Source organism: Zophobas morio, unplaced genomic scaffold (genome assembly GCF_036711695.1).
Source record: "Zophobas morio isolate AGI-343-1 ecotype UQ-CSIRO unplaced genomic scaffold, CSIRO_AGI_Zmor_V1 ptg000021l, whole genome shotgun sequence".
Lineage (NCBI taxonomy): Eukaryota > Metazoa > Arthropoda > Insecta > Coleoptera > Tenebrionidae > Zophobas > Zophobas morio.
Genome location: NW_026972126.1, coordinates 12,309,519 through 12,330,583, shown reverse-complemented (window position 1 = coordinate 12,330,583; position 21,065 = coordinate 12,309,519). Strand labels below are relative to the sequence as shown.

The 21,065-nt window shown below is 36.8% G+C and overlaps 4 protein-coding genes across 4 annotated transcripts; 2 read left to right on the top strand and 2 right to left on the bottom strand.

Moving 5' to 3' along the window:
* Positions 1-617: 617 nt before the first annotated feature.
* LOC135132368 (ribonuclease Z, mitochondrial) lies at positions 618-3,941 on the bottom strand. Its single transcript, XM_064060443.1, has 9 exons — positions 3,446-3,941; positions 3,210-3,396; positions 2,936-3,155; positions 2,608-2,880; positions 2,414-2,558; positions 1,815-2,363; positions 1,453-1,765; positions 851-1,264; positions 618-801 (listed from the first exon to the last, which is right to left on the bottom strand). The coding sequence occupies exons 1-9, from the start codon at positions 3,685-3,687 to the stop codon at positions 655-657; spliced, it is 2,490 nt and encodes an 829-aa protein (XP_063916513.1). The 5' UTR covers positions 3,688-3,941; the 3' UTR covers positions 618-654.
* A 930-nt stretch (positions 3,942-4,871) lies between these two features.
* LOC135131681 (myb/SANT-like DNA-binding domain-containing protein 3) lies at positions 4,872-6,219 on the top strand. The gene is made up of 3 exons (XM_064059527.1): positions 4,872-5,206; positions 5,266-5,644; positions 5,747-6,219. Exons 2-3 carry the CDS (start codon positions 5,281-5,283, stop codon positions 6,217-6,219), a joined length of 837 nt encoding a protein of 278 aa, XP_063915597.1. The 5' UTR covers positions 4,872-5,206; positions 5,266-5,280.
* LOC135132269 (putative nuclease HARBI1) lies at positions 6,212-7,582 on the bottom strand. The gene is made up of 2 exons (XM_064060299.1): positions 7,394-7,582; positions 6,212-7,335 (listed from the first exon to the last, which is right to left on the bottom strand). Exons 1-2 carry the CDS (start codon positions 7,460-7,462, stop codon positions 6,301-6,303), a joined length of 1,104 nt encoding a protein of 367 aa, XP_063916369.1. The 5' UTR covers positions 7,463-7,582; the 3' UTR covers positions 6,212-6,300.
* Positions 7,583-7,685: 103 nt separating this feature from the next.
* On the top strand, positions 7,686-10,273 carry LOC135132268 (nucleolar complex protein 2 homolog). The gene is made up of 5 exons (XM_064060298.1): positions 7,686-7,792; positions 7,856-8,160; positions 8,212-8,559; positions 8,620-9,501; positions 9,651-10,273. The coding sequence occupies exons 1-5, from the start codon at positions 7,780-7,782 to the stop codon at positions 10,149-10,151; spliced, it is 2,049 nt and encodes a 682-aa protein (XP_063916368.1). The 5' UTR covers positions 7,686-7,779; the 3' UTR covers positions 10,152-10,273.
* Positions 10,274-21,065: the final 10,792 nt, after the last annotated feature.

Below are 21,065 nucleotides of genomic sequence, written 5' to 3'. Positions count from 1 at the left end.
ACGAGAATATTCGCGACATTCATGAAGTTATTAATAAGTGTAACCAATTCAAATCCCATAAATCTAGTAATTACTTAATGACTTTCTGGCCGCATATTTTTATTTGTACCTACGTGTTTCATAATACTTTTCAGGCATATCAGATTTTGCAAGTCGTGCTACTTACTGTTAGAGATTCTAAAATCTCTTAAAATGTAGTATATCGGCATATGTTTACTTTGTAAAGACTTAATTATTTTGAAAAATTAAGTTTCAATGACTCGTTTTTTTTTCAAAAGTTGTGATAGAATAATTTTGACAAACATCTACGTGTTGCCCTGACGTTTCTCAAACGGTAGATTACGAAAACGCAAATTTTGCGTTTTCGTGCGTTTTTTATACAATTAAAACCAAAACTTATGGTTATGTCGTGAAAAATGTATGTTTACCGTTGACATTACAACCACCACGAAACTAAAGTTACTCTTGTAACTTTTCTGACGCCTTCTTTATTACTTATTTCGTCTTTGATCTTCACCAAAACGCGGGTTATTGCCTGTAAAAAAATCTGAACAACTCAATATGTACTCTATATAAAACTCTCCAAAACGACTGCAGTTAGGTACGAAAAAACACACTTCTTTGCATTCCACGTATATTAAAAACCTAACAAGACTAAGTACTCTGGAGCGCTTCCTTCTCGCGTTCAATTTTCATCTGTCTTTTAGCAGCCTTATGCTCCATTTCTTCATAATATTCAACAAACATCAGTTTCAAAGCCGGGTATAGCAGTGGAATTAACGGCAACTCATCTAACCTCACCTACAACAACCAAACTAAAAAAAATAATTTTGAATTAGTGTAACTTTACCCTCATGTTATCAAACGCAATCCCCACGTTGTCAGAAAAATTGTCATTAAACCTGGGCAATTTCGCATATCTTTGACTGAAATGTGTCAAAAGTGTATACTTCGCGTTCATTCTTTTTCCAATGTCGATCGCTTGCGAGGTTGTGGAATGCATTTTTATTACAGCTTCTGCTGCAAGTTCATCTTCCATTGTTGCTTCATGAATAAGCAAATCACTGTTTTGTCCTAATTCTACGAGATTATCTGAAGGCATGGTATCTCCAGAGTAGGTGATTTTGTAGCCGTCTTTTAGAGTCAAGCTAACACCAAAAGCGTTGGGGCAATGCCTCACATGGCAAGTACTGATTGCTTGCAATCCCAGTTTCTCAACCACTATATTATTTCTTTCTTTGTACAATTCATACTGATCTTTAAACTGGGAAATAAAGAAGTCCTCAATTATTTTTCAGTCGCCAATAAATAAAACGAGTTAAAGTTGGTGTTATTGATTTATGTCAAACTAAGAACAGTAGTACCAACCAATGTTTAACACACAACGCCAACTCTAATTCAATTTATTTTCAATTCCATAGCACACCACATGACAAAAATATAAATATTTACCAGATCTGCATTAGACACCAGAATAAATTCCTCTTCTATATTTTCAAAGCACTTATCATAGAAGCTAAGCCACCACATTATCTGTTTAGGGGCTAAAAGAAAAACAGGCTGTGGGGACAACCTTAAAATTTGCAATGCTGTTCGCCGCCCCTGTAGAAGCCCTATTAACCCTAAATGATGATCAGCGTGAAGATGAGAAACGTATATAGCCTTGGTTTTCGCCAAAATTTCATAGGCTTTGTCATGACCATAAAACCTAATTATTTGTCCAAATGTTCCTTCACCACAATCCAAAATAATCACGCTATTTTCGCTACAAATAACTCAATTAAAAGCGATTATTATAAAATGCAAGCACTTACTCTAATTCTAAGAGCATTCCGCTTGTGTTTCGCGTTTTATTAGGTATAGATGACCCTGTACCTAGAAACAACAGTTTGGGAAAATCCCTAATTGTGAGATGCTTCTGTTTCTGGGCTATTTGTTGTGTGACCTCATGTAAGGCTTGAGGAAAACTTTCAATAGTCATGGTTTCTTCAATGTACTGTGAAGGCACCAATTTCAATTCCACAGACCTATCACAGGCTTTCTTTGGTCTCAAATGGTAGTTGAAAAGGGTATTTGTGTAAATGCTGTAGTCTGAAGGTGAAATAGGTCGCGATTCCACTGATAGTTTTTCCAGTGGAAGTGAAGGGCTGTCAGGTTTCATTTTTTTAGGCTGTGGAGGGTCAGTACATTGTTCGTCAATAATCTCAGTACCTTGATCACCCAGAAGTGGAAAAAAATCATTTGATAAGAGATTCAACTTGTATTGTATTCTATGGACAGCGGAACTACCCATACACGTATTACTTTCATTCAAGACAAGATGGTGAGTACTGGGGGTGAATTTATCCATCCATTCTTTGTACCTAAATGTGAAAATTATACGTTTTTGGGAGATTAAAAATTGTGTACATACTTTGGATGATTCATGATTTTTTGTGGAGTGAAATGGACAACTGTGTGAGCAAAATCTTCATTCCTGACTGCAGTGGCTTGATGTTTTTTAAAAATTTCATTGTCTACTAGTGAATCAAGGTAGGCTTCAGATGGACACTCAAGCACTACAATATTTTTTTTATTTCCATTGCTTTTTTTTTTCAAAGTTGTTACCTATGAACACAGGACCTGGATCATCTGGGTCACAAACATCTGACGCCTTAACCACATTGCCGTTATTTAAAGTGATGTCCTCTCCTGACTTCAATTTCCCTAGAAGTGGACCTGGAGGAACCCCAAACCTTACACACTTATCTAGACAAAGAGCCCCAGGCCGTGGTTGCAACTGACAAATGTAGGCCATACTAACACCTTTTGCTTTAGTTTCTTGTAGCAAAATTTTGGAAGTTTCTGAAATTGTTGGGGGGCTCTTACGTCGCCCACTGTCTAAAATAATAAAAAAAAGTAAGTCACACCTCTAGTCACATGTTCACGCGTTTACATTCATGGGCATAATAATCCACGTCATCTTCTTGAATTTGCGACGAATTGGGGCTCTCGCGCTCCGTTCCATTACTATAATTATCAAAATTACGCGTAATAGGCACATACTTCACTTTCAGTACATTGTCTTCAAAAGACACATTTTCGTCACATGTTGCCACACGAATTTCCAAATCTTTAATAACAACGAAGCGTCTGGTGGCTATAAAAATCTCTTGCTGAAATTGAATTTTGTTGAAAAATATTAATTAAACATGATTGTGACAAATTACCAGGCCTTGGGGTCCGTGGAGAGTGATTTCTGGCACTCCTACATCTTGAATTGTGAGCGCTGCACCTGGCAGCCCCCCAATGTTAGCCCACGTGGGTTGCGTTATAAAAATATGTTCCAGTTTGGCCAACTTCATCTTGTGTTCGTGTGCCAAACGCTGGGTGCCTTCAGAACAATTAAACAAGTACCTACAAACATTAATGTCATTTTTTTGTAACGGTTGGTGGTTCAAACTACCGTGACTGGTCCGAAAACACGTAGAGGGACCGTGGGGCCCCCTCAGCCCCCGTTCCGAGCACCTGAAGAGTCACTTTCCCGGGGCTGTATCTGCTGAATTTTTCCTTGATTTTTCGGCGTTGCTTTTGAGCCTCGGGTATGTGTTTCTTTTCCTTAGGCATGGTTTTTAGCAGCTTGATTAGGTTAGAATTTAGATGTTGGGCATAACAACGGATTTGGAGAAACGAAATGCGACTACACATGAGATTTGGGTGACGAGTTGGTGAAAATAATGGGAAAAATGATGAAATACTGTGTAATTTTTAAATTCGTGTGCTTACCACACTTGACGGGCACTTGACATTTGGACACTTATCAAAGTTAGGTTAGTTGTGCCTATTATACTTATGAATAGGAGATTCTACTTGAAGTGAAGTTGTTTGTATTATTGTTTGATAACTGGCACTTTAGTATTGGATCTACTGGAATTTGGGCGTTATTAATGATTTTTTTTACATAACCTCACATTTTTAGAGGAATAAGATTGGTACAGTGGCGTAACATGGTCTTGGATTTTAAGGGGTTGATTACATAATTAACGAAGCTAATAGAGCACGTAATACATCTTTGATAAAAATGTACTAATTTTGAGATTATCTTTCTATCCTTTATAATCTGGTGAGTTCAATCAAAAAGTCAAAAATAAAATTTTGAAGAAGTCGTGCGCATGTCCGTTTGGTACCAGTTTGGTACGAATACCTCTGTCCTCTGTTGGTACCACAGGTTGGTAGTTGGTACGTATATCTCTGGTACGTATGAACAGTGTTGCCAACTGCAGGGAATTTTCCCTTTTAAGGGAATTTTAGGATAAGAAAGGGAAAAAGGGAATTTTTTGACAAAAGTCGGCAATTTTGGGGAATTTTTAGAAACATTCTTAAGTAGGCTGACAACGCAGCAAAGAAAATGTGAAAATTGATAAATCATAATTTTTTCAGCTTAGAAAAGAGCAACATAGTTTGGTAGGTCTTGGTTGTGTGTTGAGTCAAGAGTATACAAAATGTACTAAATGTAAAACGTAGGTCAACTTGTCATTGACAAGACCAAAAGAAGAAACAGGATTGGGGAGAGTTCTTTAAACGCTGTTGCTGTTTTTAGGAGCTTTTTAGAAGCAACAGAACTAGATGTTGTTAAGTATCCAATAACACAAGGCCATGCAGTTACATAATGTTGCAATGTATTCATTTAAACACTGATAAAAAGGCTAGATTTTTGTCTTTTATTTGTACTGTAATTATAGAACTATATTTTTGTTACCTTGTCTTGTCAATTTTGAAATTATAATGTTTGTTTACTATATTATTATTTTAAAAGAAGTTAAAAAGAAAGGAGCGTTGTTTTTGGGGAGGAAATTAGTAGATTAAGGGCGACTTGTATAAAACTTCGCTGAACTGCTGGTCAGATGACCAACGGTTCATCCGTTGGTCACTTTTGATCTGAGTTCAAGACTAATTTGCTTGTACATAGCGCGGTTAACGACAGGTCAGTTGACTAAGCATTTTAAGCAGTTGGTAGCACTGAATATCGTTGAAAATGGTTGAAAATGGTTAGAAAGTGAGGTTACATACACAATTTGACAGCGTTCAAAACAAACAGCAACGTGGTTCCGTCATTTCCGTTATTATTGTTGTGTTTGCAAGTCGGCAAGTTGAAACCTGAGTGATATATTTAATATAATTTAAATATTATATTATTTATTATTAGAAAAGATTTTGTTACGTCGTGGTAAGAACAGTGATGTGGTAACTACAGCGTATAATAATTTCACTTCTCATATTTTCCAGTTTGTACTTGCGAAAATGTGTTCAATGTCGTCCACAGGAAAGCCCAAATTAGTACGTTCCAGCAATTTCAGCACGAAAGAACAACACGTTCTGATATCGCTGATATCTAAGTATAAGAATATTATTGAATGCAAGGAGTCAGACACTAACAGTAACAGGAAAAAAAATGCAGCGTGGAAAGCTCTATGTGCTGAATTTAACAGCATGTGTGGCGAAACCGCACGTGATGTAACTGTGCTCAAAAATAAATATAATAATTTAAAGAAGAGGGCTAAAGGAAATTTTGCACAAGAGAGATCCAATGCTTTTGGAACTGGTGGGGGCCCGTCAGACCCGTCACCAGTTACTGAGCTGGATATTCAAATTAAGGAAATTATAGGTAAGCAGCCTCTTAAATACTCACACAGGGCAATTAGTGCAGTCCTATAGTGTGAACCACATTTTAGACTTGTGAAATTGGTAGTAAAAATTATTTTTATAGGTAAGCAAGTGACGGGTGATGACTCCATTTTTGATTCGGATGCCACGGATGATCATCCGACAAGAGAGAAGAACATAGAAGTTGTGGGCACTGAAGTTGTGGATGAAACCATCACCAACGAAATCAATGATTCTGATGGGAAAAATGAGTTAAGTGATGAAATCCAGGAAGAAGTGTCCTCAAATGTATTAAGGTTACAAACAAAATGGAATTCTCCAGGTGTACCAAAGCGAAACAAGACACCACTGCGCACACCACATGGCAATTTAAAAAATAAATTAAGCCAGTGGTCAGCGCAAAAAACAGAATGTGCTGTTTTACAGAAAGAATTTTTACGAGAGGAACATGATCAAAAACTTCGCCACAACGAGGAAAGGCATCAAATATATTTGCAAGAATGCAATTTAAGAATGCAGCACATGCAGGAAAAACATGATTTAGAATTACAATTATTAAAAAAATCTCTTCAATAAAATAAAATGTAATTTTGTTATAGTATATAAATATGTATATATAATCATAATATGTTATAGTATATAAATATGTATATGTAATCATAATAAATTTTCAAAATATTGGTTAATCAAAGTTTGTCTAACAATATTATTAACGTTGTGTGCACGGTTATCTTCAATTATGTCATCATCTATTATAGCTGCAGCAATTTCACGTTCTACGTCCTCATTTATGTCGTCTGGTGCTTCATCATTCAGTTCACAAGCTATGTTGTGAAGAACAGCACACGCTACAATGAGTGCTTGTATTTTAGTAGACTTTAGTCTGATCCCTAAAGCAAGTATAGGAAACCTTCTTTTCAGTACGCCAAAGCATCTCTCTATAGGATTTCTGGTCCAAATGTGTGTTTGATTAAACAAATTCTCGGCCGGTGTAACCAAAGTTCGCAGTGGTGTTATTAAATAATTTGTTACGGCATAACCTTTATCCCCTAATAGAACACCATCCCCAAATTCACCATTTTCAAAACGATGTTTTATTCTCGAATTAGCAAAAATATACGAATCATGTGCAGATCCAGGCCATCGGGTTACAATGTCAAGAATTTTCAAGTTTGCGTCACATATAGCTTGGACATTATAAGAAAAAAAACTTTTCCGATTTCTATAGACTTCAGCGTCACGTCCTCCTGGAGACAAAATTTTAATGTCTGTACAATCCAGGGCACCAACACAACGAGGAAATCTGGCAATATTATAAAAACCCTGTCTCACTACACTCTTTTCGGCTTCTGTTCTTGGCATTTGTATCATCTGTGGTCCTATCCTTGCAAGTGCAAAAATTACCTTCGTAATTACACGACTAGTAGTTGATTCATCTACGCCACTATGATCGCCTACCAATTTTAGAAATGCACCAGTTGCAAGAAATCGAAGTGTTATTATTACTTGTTCTGATGCTGATAAAGCATGGTTTCTGTCCGTTTGTGATGAAATTTCTGGGCTAATTTCGTTTATTATAAAATTTGTAACATCTTTGGACAGTCTATAACGTCGTTTAAATTCCTTATCATTATATATTTCAAACGGATCGATTCTATTCCGAAAAATTCGGGGTAGCCGTGGTTCCATAACCTAAATTGCGATGAAAATTTGTAATAAAGTTTAATAAAACAAAACACATTGTTAATACCTCATCTAATAGTTCTAAAAAATCTTCATCATCGGTTAAATCTCCAACAAAATCTTGATATCTTGCCATAATTAGCACAGGGACTCTTTTTTAACTTTATGTGGATTAGTAATAATACTCATATGAGCGCAACTAACGATTTATTTGTCAAATTTTCTATCACCGTCAACTGATTAATGGTTGATCTTATGTTGACTATGGTCAATCGCTTGGTTACATTGATCTAAGGTTGAACTGCGCGTCAGCGTCTGATCACCAATTGAACAAGTCACTTGTGTACTGATCGAAGGATGACCAGCAGATCATTTTTAACCTGACGTTGACCAACTATTGTACAAGTCGCCCTAAGTGTTTTCTTGATCCGAGAGAAATCTTATCAATTTGTAATGGTAGTAATAGGTAGGTACCTATATGCAAAAGAGAATTTTGAGGCTGAAAAGGGATTTTTTATCGTCCATGTAGGGAATTCGACATTACAAAGGTTGGTAACACTGCGTATGAAGAAAATGGCGAAACAACTTGAAGTCACCCACACTGATTGTGATTCCGATGATGAAATCGAGAAACACAGACACGCACTGTCGAAACTAAAAGACACAGATCCCGAATTTTACAATTTTCTGCAAGAAAACGACAAAAAGTTGCTGGAATTCAACGTGTCAGACGACGAAATCGAAGAGGGTGACGACGACGATGAGGAGACAAACAACGCTCCACATAAGCTCCCACAAGAACTGGAAGTGGCTAGCGATGAGAGCGATTTTGAGGTATTTGTAAATTTAAAATACGGAGAATAGTTTTCATGAAAATTTTTTCAGGATGAAGAAAAAGTAAAAGATAAGGGAACTGTAACTCTGAAAATGTTACGAAATTGGGAAAGCGCCATCCAGAAAGACACGTCAAATAAATCTATCACTGCAGTAATACAAGCTTTTCATGCAGCTCTTCTCACAGTAAGTTCAGAAGACGAACAAGAACCTTGTCAGTACAAAGTGGAAGGAGCAGCTGCTTTTAATGGAGTCATTCAGCTGTGTGTTATCCATTTAGGGCCTGCCTTGCAGCGGTTTTTGGGTCTCGCAGACCGCTCTAAGCAGCCCCCACACAAATGCAAGAAGTTCGTGAAAATTAAGGGGATTTTGAAAGATTACTTCATGGATTTATCAAAGGTTGGTTTTTCAATTTAAGCATTAACACAACAAAAATGAAAACAATTTTAAAAATTACAGTTATTAAGTGGAGTCACTTCAACCAATATCCAAACCGTGCTACTCAAACATCTCCATTTCATGTCTCCTTTCGTTGTTTCATATCCAAATATAACAAAGTCAATTTTGAAGCGATTAATATCCATTTGGGGTACCGCCGATGAAGGTGTGCGGGTCTTAGCTTTCCTTTGTATTTTACGAATTACTAACGACCAGAAATCCAAATTTTTGGACACCGTTCTTAAAGCAATGTACATGACGTACGTGAAAAATTCAAAGTTCGTCAGTGTCGGTTCGTTAGCGGCTATTAATTTTATGCGTAGATCGCTCGTTGAAATGTTCGCTTTAGACGCGACAGTGGCGTACCAGCACGTGTTTTTGTACATCCGACAATTAGCTATTCATTTACGAAACGCCATTACCGTTAATAAAAAAGAAAATGTTCAAGCTGTATACAACTGGCAATACATCAACTCGTTGAAATTGTGGGGCAATTTTCTAAGCGCTAATTGCCACAAGCCGCAGTTACACCAGCTAGTTTATCCATTTGTTCAAGTGTGTTTGGGTGTATTGAAACTTGTACCAACAACTCAGTATTATCCATTACGATTCCACGTGGTTCAGATTTTAATGGATTTGTCGCGTGATATAAGCGTTTTCGTACCTATCCTACCATTTATCCTTGAAGTACTCACTTCGTACGACTTCAACAAGAAGCACCAGAAGGTGTCAATGAAGCCACTGCAGTTTACGTGCTTGTTGAGGGCCTCAAAATCACAAATGATGGAAAATGGGTTCAAAGATTCCATCATCGAAGCCGTTTATGGGTTATTGCTCGAATATTTAGCCTCATATTCTCACAGCATCAGTTACCCAGATTTGAGTTTATTGTGCGTTATTGAGGTATTGTTCGTGTCGGAACGCGTACGAAGGCAAAATGTAAAAAAAACAACAAAACTGTTGCTACATGAAAAATTATTTTTGTGTTTATCCATTTTGCCTTCTCGTAGTTTTTTGTTTTATGTAATGATCTTTGAGAATGCTTTTTTTAGATAAAACAATTTTTGAAAAAGTGCAACAACGCCAACTACAACCGAAAAATTAAGCAGCTTATGGAAAAAATCGAACAGAATTCGCAGTTCATCGAAACTGAACGCAATAAAGTTACTTTGAATATAACAGATTTTAAACAAATCCAGGGTTGGGAGTCACAGATCAAAGCAAAAGGTACTCCTCTGGGAATTTTCTTTGAAAACTGGAACAAAGCTCATACATTTAAAATGAAGAAACAAATCACCAACAACCATCAATTGGGAGATTATAAGCTACCCACAGTTAATAAAAAACCGGCGAAAGTGCGGTCTGAGGGACCAGTGGAACTGTTCCCCAGTGATAGCGAAGATTCAGATGGGTCATCGCAGAAGGAGAAAAAACGAAAACGAGGAAAACGGGGTGGAAATAATGCTAATAAAAGACTGAGACGTGAAAGTGGGCCGGTGGAAGACGGAGGGGAAAAAGACATTGTAGAAGACATAAAAATGAGCGACTGGTGATAAATAAAATTAACTTTCTTAAAAAAAATACCTTAATTATAAAACTTATTAGTTAATAAGTACGTTTACATTGTACATTGTTATTTCGATGTTTTTAACAATACATCTACACAGAAACCAAAGTTTTTTTTGGCACTCTATTTATTCGCTCGATCAGAATAATTGATATAAATAGTAAAACCTAACATACATATATATACATTTATTCACACTTATCCTAAACCAAAAATTACATGGCTGATTTTTGGAAATTTCGCGTTGTATAAATATAATAATAATTATTTATTTATTTATTTATGCCCAACACCAATTACAGGACAAACAAACTTAATTTTAGAACACTAAATAAGAAAATAGAACCCAAAAAATATGTACTATATAAAATAATGCCATCAAAACACGTCAATAATAACCTATATCATTATACAATAATAATTCTAAAAGGTAGCTAAACAACAATTTATAGCGTGCGTAGATCTGGTCAATGACTGCTTTCTTAAACACTAACTAGTATTCTAAACGGAATATATTTACATATTCACAAACGGCATTGTACAATGACTCCATTAGATGTAAAGGAAACCTATCAATTAGGAAAAAAATGTAGACAATTTCGATTTCTCAGTATGCGCTTAACTTCGACTGTTTATGTTTATACTTCGACCGAATTCGACTATTATCACAAACATCAGCGATTAAAAGAAAATGAAATTTGGTTGATTATGTGTCCTCAACGCAGTGGAAAGGACTGATTGATTCATTCATACTCAGTTTTTTCCCAAAAACACTAATAAATTTTAAGAAATTCGGCAAAAATGTAATATGATGGATTAATTTTGACTAACGATTTACCATGTTTCAAATAATTTTAAAATATTTGCACGATTTCATAGCATTCGGCTTCTGCAATTTCAAAGTTACATTGTAAAATATTGTTATACAATGTCGATTTTTTTTCAACAAATTGTTGGTAGGAATTATTAACCAAATTTTGATTATCTGCACGATATTCGTAATCTATACTTCTATACCTACTTATATAATAAAGCTGAAGTGTTTGTTTAATTGAAGGCGCTAATCTCAGAAACTACTGGTTCGAATTCAAAAAATCTTTTTGTGTTGGATAGTCCATTTATCGTATCTACATATAGGCTGTATAACATTACGCTACGATCAATAGGAGCGAAGTAGCAATGAAAAATTCGGAAAAACGGGAAAATTATTCCTCCTTTGACAGCTTCCGTTGCTTACGCTGCTTAAACGGTTAAAGTGACGTAAAAATCATGTGACGAAATTGTTCCCCTCTAAAAGTTCTAAAGAAAAGTCCGCGACAGCATATGTTTATCTTTTAAGGTAGACTCAGTATAACCCTTTTTATGGTAATGAAATTTCTTCTAAAATAATAATGCATCTATATAAATAAAAATGGATCGCTAAATGTGTTGCTAAGCCCATAACTCGAGAACGACTCAACCGATTCGGCTAATTTTTACGAGGATGGTGAGAAAAATTTAAAAAACTGCCTAAAAAAATCTAAAAATTTTGTATGTGAACCGCCACTTCGAATTAATTTCAATAGTTGGTGTTCCTGACGGACCTGTCGTCTAACTGACGTGCCATACAAAACTATTTCTTCCGTGCAATTGTGAAAAGTATATTGCTTTTCAAATCGTTCTTTGTTTTTTTCGTAAAAAAAACGGGAGGAAGCCTTTGTTTAACGACAATCAGTCATAATGATACAGTTGTCCCCAACCCGCGCGGTTAATTCTTGCGGCCTTTTAATCGGAGAAATGCGGACTTCCGGTCGACGCGAGCCACGTGCTGTAAATGTGTTTCATTGTTTGTAAATTCACCAATCAAGTTAGTTTTCTTAATAGTCAGCTAGTGCAAACACAATTTAACAATCAGGATTATTTAAATAAACCACTTGGTAGAAGATTTCATGAAATTCACTTAGTCAGGAAAACACCTTATTGTTTAATTACAAATAAGCTTCTGGATGCATATACGTAAGCGTTACATTATAACACTTCTTAATTCTTCACACAAGATTGCTAATAGTTCATTTACGGCAGTTAAACAAGTTCATTATACTGCGAACTGGCGGGGGTTATGATATTTTCTTCCCTTAGGTGGTTATCATCGTTATCCTCATTAATTCATCGGGGCATGCCTCACAACGCCACAGATTGATTAATTAATCGAGGCATGCCCTTACAACGCTACAGATTAATAGAGGTCCGTCCTCGCCACGCTAGAGATTAATAACATCACCGAGACGCTTTTTCCCTCGGAGCGATGATTGGATATTTTTGTGTTTGTTTATTATGTGTTTTGTTGGGGTAACCAGTTCGCGGTATTTTAAACTCTCAAAGTAATTTGTTCTTTTTAAGTAACCAATCACTTAGATCATGATATAATTTGACATAACGTAAACTCTTTGTTTGAACCGTTGATAAAGTGTGACAAATATTAATCTCATGTAAATTTTGTTAACTCTGCAATTTTCCACCTCATACAATATTTCTCAATCTCACAGTTTTAACTTCAGTAATTTTAGTTGTTGTATAATTTTAATTGGACGTAAATTTCATGTTCTTCAGTTTTAACCTCACAGAATATTTCTATTTGTACAAGTTCATTTCACACCAGATCTCTTGTTTCATAAATTCTTGCTGAGTTTTGTTGATGAATGTTTCTATCATATAAATTATTTGATGTCCAACTTTAATCTCACATAAGAATTATTTGTTGTTTAAAATTTCACAAGGTTATATGGCGAATCTAAATGTTGTTTATTGCTCTTTGAAACTTTAACACTTGTTCAGTTGTTGTTAATATCAGAGTTATAAAAGATTGAATATTTAAAAATGGAATTGAGCTTAAATGACACAGAAAACGTGGCAGAAGCGAAGTTCGGTTCCTAGTCGAGCTGGCGAGATTTATCGTATCACCTGTACAAGTCCACAGGTTTGGAGAGATTCAGGCGCGGCAGCCGATGTTGTAAAGTTCTCGGCTTCTGCCCATAGCCGAGATCCTCTTGCGGGTCTGGCGACCGTAATGGCCTAGTTCCGCAAGGCACGTTCGTAATGGAGATATACGTGTGGGGTAGGCTTTGCGATAGATAGAATCACCGTCGTGAGGGGAGAACAGCTCCAGACCGGTAGCCCCAAACTCCGCTTGTGTTACAACACCCCAGGGGTACTTTTGTTGTGCTCCTGTTAAGTGCCGTAATCTGCCGCCACACGCCCGTAATAACTTGTGTATTTGCATCCAGTTACTTAAGTCGGATTTTGCTTTGTTTTATTAAATTTGTGATATTCAAATATTTGTATTGATTCCAAACAGATGTATAGAATTTTGCGTTTGTTCGTTTTTCATATGTGTATGTCTGTCAGTTCGCGAATGTCCCTTTTTTTCATACATCTTAAGATGTTTGAAATGTAATATGTTCGGGAATAAAACAAAAAGGGGTTTTTGCGCTGAGGAGTAATCTTCGCAGCGTCTTTCCTCCTGTGAGGGGGTGCCGTGCTCCCCCCTCCAAAACAATTTTGTCTATTATTTCTTGCGCTCTCGACGGTGTATGCACTTGTATGAAGGAACGTCGTCCCGCCATTTTTCAAAAACAAAAAAAAAACAACGTAGGTTCCTATTTGTTAGACGATCACAGCCAAGGCCAAATTTTGAATTTTTCGCAGGCCTTTCAAACTTTTTCAAGGTCAATTTAAAGGCGGGAAGTTTGGGTTATCACAGTACTCAATACTAAATATCAGTGGGGCGGCTCGTGACCTTTTGAAATGGGGGGACACAATTTGATTGATTAGTTAAATATGAAGATATAAAACAAGTTGTTATTACCAGTTAATAGACGAAATTGTGTGACGGAAATAAATACAAAAGTACATTCAATAAAAGTAAAACAGGATTTGTCCACATACCTTTTTGCCTTCGGTTAAAATTTAAACCGTTGCTTCTTTCAAATGATCTAATAAAGCAGAGTCCAATTTAGCCGTAAAATCAATCAGACCTCGAAATATACCTGGATTTTGTGGTTCCCTACTTTCATCATGTCCACGTAAACCAAGTTCAAACACTCCACAAAATTTTATACACATTATCATCGGCGTAACGTATTGTGATTTAGTTGTTTTCGAATGTCCGTATTACCGAGAAGGTTATCCAAGAATATTTATCATACCTGTTTTACGTCTATCTCGCGCAGCATGAAAATTAAAACCCGCGATTGAATTACTCCTGCCGAGCACTGTCAGAACGGGACCGCAGTCCCATTTACTGAAATGGCTAGGACGTGTGGTTTCTATGGCAACGGTGTAAACAAAACGTTTAAATCAGCCATGATTCCGGTCCCTGTGCCCGGCTTTTATCAGCAATAACATATCATTTATCCAAGACACATATCTTTAGATGCAAGTGAATGTAAGTTTTGACACATTTTATACAAATGGAGCGAGATAAAAAATTAGTTTTGATAATTATGGCACAAATTTCCGGATAATTTTTTAAGCAATCAATTATAAACACAATTGAGCTACAAGTGACAATACTGCATGAACAGATTTTTCAAAAGTTCCACTCTACCGCATATCTTTTCTGGTAATTTTACATTCATTAATTTTAGAATTAGAATTCAAAAATTCTAATAATAACTGTAATCGTGATAATATTTATGATCTCAATAGTGTGGTATTGGAAATTGAAGAGCGCAAACTGCGCAGTGCTAATGTTTTGTTATTTAATATCGCTGAATCGACTGCCTCCTCTATTGCACAAAAAATTGAAGATGATCTCAAACAAGTTGCATCCATACTTGCCCCACTTGGTTCTTTTCCTAAGCCTAATAAAGTAATCCGTCTTGGCAACTCGAAACCCAATGTTGTACGTCCTCTTAAGATTATTTATGACAATGAAGCCTGTGTTAAGGATGTTCTTCGCTCAAATAAGATCAATCCGAATCGTAAATACCATTTTAGGCCGGATCTAACTAAACTACAACGCGACTATAATAATAAAGTTAGGGATGAATTTCATGACAGACTTTCTAAAGGTGAATCTGATGTAGCTTTAAAATATAATCTACTTCTGTAGCAAGGTTTTGCTTTATCCAGTGGAATTGATTGTTTGGAAATTATAGGTGAATAAAACTAAACGAAACGATTGAAATGTGTATTGCAACAACGTGGTACATCAACTGAACTTACAGTGTCAAGTGCGCACATGCGCAAGCTTATGTCGGTAATACAGTTAGCAAAAGGGTAGTTTTCTATAATATCAACACTCCCACTAGAAAACTACAACTATCAACAAAAATAATTTTAAATTTAAATAAAGTAAAATTAACGCTTCTTGAGTCCCATTTTCTTCAGGTGCTTTTCATGCAGTTCCAGAGGTAATGCTTTGGTCATCACATCAGCTGTCATTTCCTTCGAAGCAATGTGTTGAACTTGTATGGCCTTTTCTTGAATTTGCTCACGAAGGAAGTGATGTCTCACATCTATGTGCTTTGTCCTTGCTCTGTATCCTCCCACTCGACTCAGATCCACTGCGCTTTTATTGTCACATTTCAGAATAGGTCCTTCGTCATTGACTTCAGGCATTAATTCATTTAGAAGGCCCTGTAACCAAATAGCTTCTTGCGCCGCTGCACTTAGAGCCATGTATTCTGCTTCAGTTGTGGATAAAGCAATGGTGGGTTGTTTCTTGCTATTCCATGATACAGGGGCCCCTTGGAATGTAAAGACATATCCTGTGGTTGACCGTCTTTCATCTTCATCACCTGCCCAGTCTGCGTCACAAAAACCTGCAAGTTTTCCATTCTCTGTCCTTGTAAAACAGAGTCTGAAGTCCTTTGTGCCCTGGATGTATCGAAGGACTCGTTTCACAGCTGACCAGTGAGCAGAGCCTGGATTATTGTTAAATCGGCTCAATAACGCTAGAGAATATGCCAGGTCCGGACGCGTACCCTGACATGCATACATCAATGACCCAACTGCCTCTTGATATGGTACATTCTCCAAGTTTTGAACCTCGTTCGTGGATTTTGGGCACATTTCTTTTGTTAGCTTCTCGGATGGACTTAACGGAGTTTTAGTCGGATTGCAGTTTGCCATGTTGAATTTTGATAAAACCTCTTCTAAATATTTTGATTGGTCCAACCATAATTTGCCCTCTTTTCTGTCTCTTGTTACCCGAATTCCCAGGATGTACTGTAATTCTCCCAAATCTTTCATTTTGAATCTGCTTTCCAATTCTTTCTTCAATTCATTTTTCATTTTTGAATCGTTGCCCAAAATGAGTAAATCATCTACATAGACTGCGACAATGACAATCTTATTATCCTTGCAAAGATAATATATGCACTCATCTCGTTTTGATTGATTTAGCCCAATTTCTATAAACGCTTGATGTAACTTCAAATTCCATTGTCTTCCAGCTTGCTTCAAACCATACATTGCCTTGTTTAATTTGCAAACTTTATTTTCTTGGCCTCTAACTTCAAATAATTCAGGCTGCTGAATAAAAATGTCATCGTTAAGATCTCCTTGCAAGAACGCAGTCACTGCGTCCATATGATCAATGTCAAAGTCATACTTGACTGCAAGGCCTAAGATCAATCTAATCGAATTGTATCGTACCACAGGTGAATAGGTTTCTTGATAATCTATCCCCTTACGTTGACAACAACCTTTCACTACAAGTCTGGCTTTAAATCGATCTATGTTCCCGTCTTGATCTAATTTTGTTTTAAATACCCATTTGCTGTCAATCACTTTGGCATTGGTTGGCAAATCTGTGAGAGTCCATGTTTTGTTTTCAATGAGTGCATCGTATTCAGCTTGCATTGCTTCAAGCCATCTTGTACACTCAGGACTCGAAACAGCTTCTTCAACATTTTTGGGCTCCCTCGTCAACGACTGAACATGGTAGCAAATATATTCAGAAAATTCCTTTGCTTTTCTTTCCCTACTTGATTTTCTTATAGCGGGTTCTTCTCTTTCGGTGTTTTCGACTTGCTCAACATCATCATTGGTTTCAATTTCATGGACATTACATTCAACCTGAATTTCTTCAATTTCTTGTTCATCAATTTCGTCTGCTTGAGTTTCTTCGATCTCACACTCTTCACTTTCTTCGGTATGATCATGGAGGTTCGTTTCATCGGTGATTGGGTAAAACAACCAATCATTGTTTTCACATTGCGATGCCTTTGGAAGTTCTTTTTCAAAAAATACAACATCTCTAGCCTCCACAATTTTCTGTTTTCTTATGTGATAGAGCCGGTAGCCTTTCGAACCATTTGCATAGCCCACATGAATGCATTCTTCTGACTTCGGGTCCAATTTTCTGCGTTGTTGTTTAGGCACGTGAACAAATGCCCTACAACCAAACACTTTTAAATAGGATAGATCAGGTTTCTTACCTGTGTAAGCTTCATTTGGTGTGACATCTTTCAATGTTCTTGTCGGTGCTCTGTTGATCAAGTGGACAGCTGTATTTACGGCTTCTGCCCAAAACCTTTTCTTCAAATTGGCACCAATTAATAAGCAACGCGTTTTTTCTATGATGGTGCGGTTCATCCGCTCTGCAACTCCATTTTGTTCGGGCGTATGTGGAATCGTTGTTTGGTGACAAATACCAGACAATTTCAGCAGCTTGAGCAACCTGTTGTTGACATATTCAGTTCCATTGTCAGTCCTCAAAGTCTTGACTGTATTTCCCGTCTGATTCTCTACCATATTCTTGAATTCTTGGAAAACATCGTGTACTTCTGATTTGTTTCTTAGAAAGTAAACAAATACTTTGTGGGTGAAGTCGTCCACAAAAGTGAGAAAGTATTTTGATCCTCCCAATGAATTTTCCTCCATAGGACCACATAGGTCTGAATGGATTAGTTCCAAGGGTCGGCTTGAGTTCTTGACATGTGGCTTAAATGGTAGACGGTGTTGTTTGCCCTGCACACATACCTCGCAAGGTTCACTCAGCGAATTTTTGAAATTCGTTCCCGTAACGACCCCGTTTTTTATTCGGTTCATGCTGTCCGTTGACGGATGGCCTAGTCTGCTATGCCATAGATGTATATTGTCAGCAACCGATACTGAGTTAGCACCGTGCACCTTATTTTTCGGTCGATCCAGTTTGTACATGCCATTCTTCAGTGTGGCACTGGCGATGAGGGCGTTGCTTTTGTCGTATATACTGCATTTACTGCTCTCAAAGTACACCTTGTGCCCCTTATTGGTTATTTTACTCACAGACAGCAAGTTTGTTGTCAAATCTGGCACAAACATAACCTCTTTTACGTTTATTTTGTCAGGTGTACCACCTGTACAAACGTCCAAATTTACCTCCCCCACTGCATCGACATTTAGACGATTTTTATTGGCTACTATAATTTCCTGCGTGGATGAAGGAGGTTTGCTTGCGGATGTCAGCCATGTTTTGTCGTTCGTTAGATGGACCGATGCACCGGAGTCGATATACCATTCATTTTTTTCAACATGATCGTTTCCGGTTGACAAGACTGTTAAGAAGGATTTCGCTTCCTTCGTGTTGGAAGATTTGCCATTTTCTCTCTGCAGGCGAGCCTTTCGTTTAAAACAATTCTTCCCGAGATGACCAATTTTATTACATTCAAAACACCGTGGCCCATTTTTAGTATAGTTCTTCTTTTCGGCGTGGTTTCCGAAGAACGCTACTCCATTTTTGTTTGAACTGCTTGTATCGACCTTGACCTCTTGTAATAGTTTCACCTTGATCGAGTCACTGGTAATGGCGATACCGGAGCTTTCTAGTCCCATTATCATTGGGCGATAATGGTCTGGCAATCCAGCAAGTAATAACGTCCCGAGCCATTCATCACTTACAACAAAACCAATATTCGTCAATTTATGTCCTGTTGAAATAATCTTGTTAACGTACTCTTCTACGGAATCACAATTTTCCAACTGAGTTGTAATTAAGGTACGTAACAGGCCAACTCTTCGCGTAAGTCCTTTATCGTCGAAGGCCTTGATTAAATTTTCCCATGCCTCTTTCGCTGTCTTCGCATTTTGCACGTGGACATAGTTTATGGGGTGTATCGACAGGATTATTTTGGCCTTAGCCTTTGCAACTTGTTTTGCCGTAGTGTTCGTACCCTCAACACATTCCCACAACTCTTCATGCTCCAAATATGTTTGCATTGCGAATTTCCATGAGTTGAAGTTTTCGCGCCCTAGTAGTTTTTCGATCGGTGGTAGCGTGGACGCTGCCATTTTGTTGCCGGAACACAAAAGTTTTTATCACTGAGATATATCGGATTCACCTTATTTTTACACGCGGCCAAACAATCAGCAGTACCCTGGGCCCATAACCTGTAGCAAGGTTTTGCTTTATCCAGTGGAATTGATTGTTTGGAAATTATAGGTGAATAAAACTAAACGAAACGATTGAAATGTGTATTGCAACAACGTGGTACATCAACTGAACTTACAGTGTCAAGTGCGCACATGCGCAAGCTTATGTCGGTAATACAGTTAGCAAAAGGGTAGTTTTCTATAATATCAACAACTTCATATTACTAAGAAACGGTTTTCTGTGGATCTTTCAAAAAAGTAATAAATTTTTATTATTACAATGCTGGCGGTATTAGGTCAAAATTGAAAGATTTTTCTCTTAATGTCAATTCTAGTGTATATGATGTGCTTATTATATCTGAATCTTGGCTTTGTCAAAATATCTCTAATGAGGAGCTTAATTTAAACAATTACAATATTTTTCGGGCTGATCGCAACTCTAATACCAGTGAAAAAGTTTGTGGGGGTGGTGTGTTGATTGCAGTAAAAAAGGATTTTAGGGCATCTGTGATTTTATCTGGTCGGTTTGTGGAAAGTATTTATATTAATTTTAAACACAATAATTTAGATCTTATAGTTGGTGGAGTTTACATTCCGCCTGTATCGCATTTGAATGTTTATGAAAATTATTGTTCTGATTTGGAGTGTATTTTTGAAAAGTTTCCTAATTCCTCTTATATTATAGCTGGTGATTTCAATATCCCTCTTTCAAACTGGAATAGGAATGATATGCAGTTTAACTCATTTGGTAATTTTCGGGAATATTGTGAGGTAATTTGTTTAACTGCTGCATTTATGAACATGCAACAAGTTAATAGTATTCCAAATTCCAGAGGTGTTTATCTTGATCTTATTTTTTCTAATATAGTGAATATAGATATTTGCCATGCAATAGACGCTATATTTTCTGAAAGTTTTCATCATTCTCAGTTATCGTGGTTTGTATCTTCTGTTGATCTTCCTATCTTATATTATGAATCTCGTATTTTTGACTTTACTAATGGTGATTATAATATGTTAAATGAATTTTTTGCTTCAGTTCATTGGGATTCCTTATTAATTAGTCATGACTTGGATGAGAATATTTCAACTTTTTATAATATTCTATTTTATGGTTTTGAGAGATATATTCCATATAAAGTTGTAAAATATAGTCCTTCTAATTACCCAAAGTGGTTTACTGTGGAACTAAAAGATCTATGTCGAAGGAAGAGTGAAGCACATTACAAATATAAAAAATCAGGCAAATTAGGTGACTATCTCTATTTCAAATCTTTGCGATCTCAATGTAAAGAGCTTAATCAACAGCTGTATGCTGATTACATTGTTAAGGTAAATTTAAGTATCTCAAGTGATCCCAAATTTTTCTGGAAGTTCGTTCGGGACAAGAAGGCGAATGATGGTATTCCTGATGAAATGATACTTGGACAGCAATCGGCAAACAAGGGTGAAGATATAGCTAATCTCTTTGCGGATTATTTTGCTTCGGTGTATGTTAAGGATGACTATAGAAAATTTGTGTGTGATTTTGAGGTGTCACCTCAGGTTCATGATGTAGGTT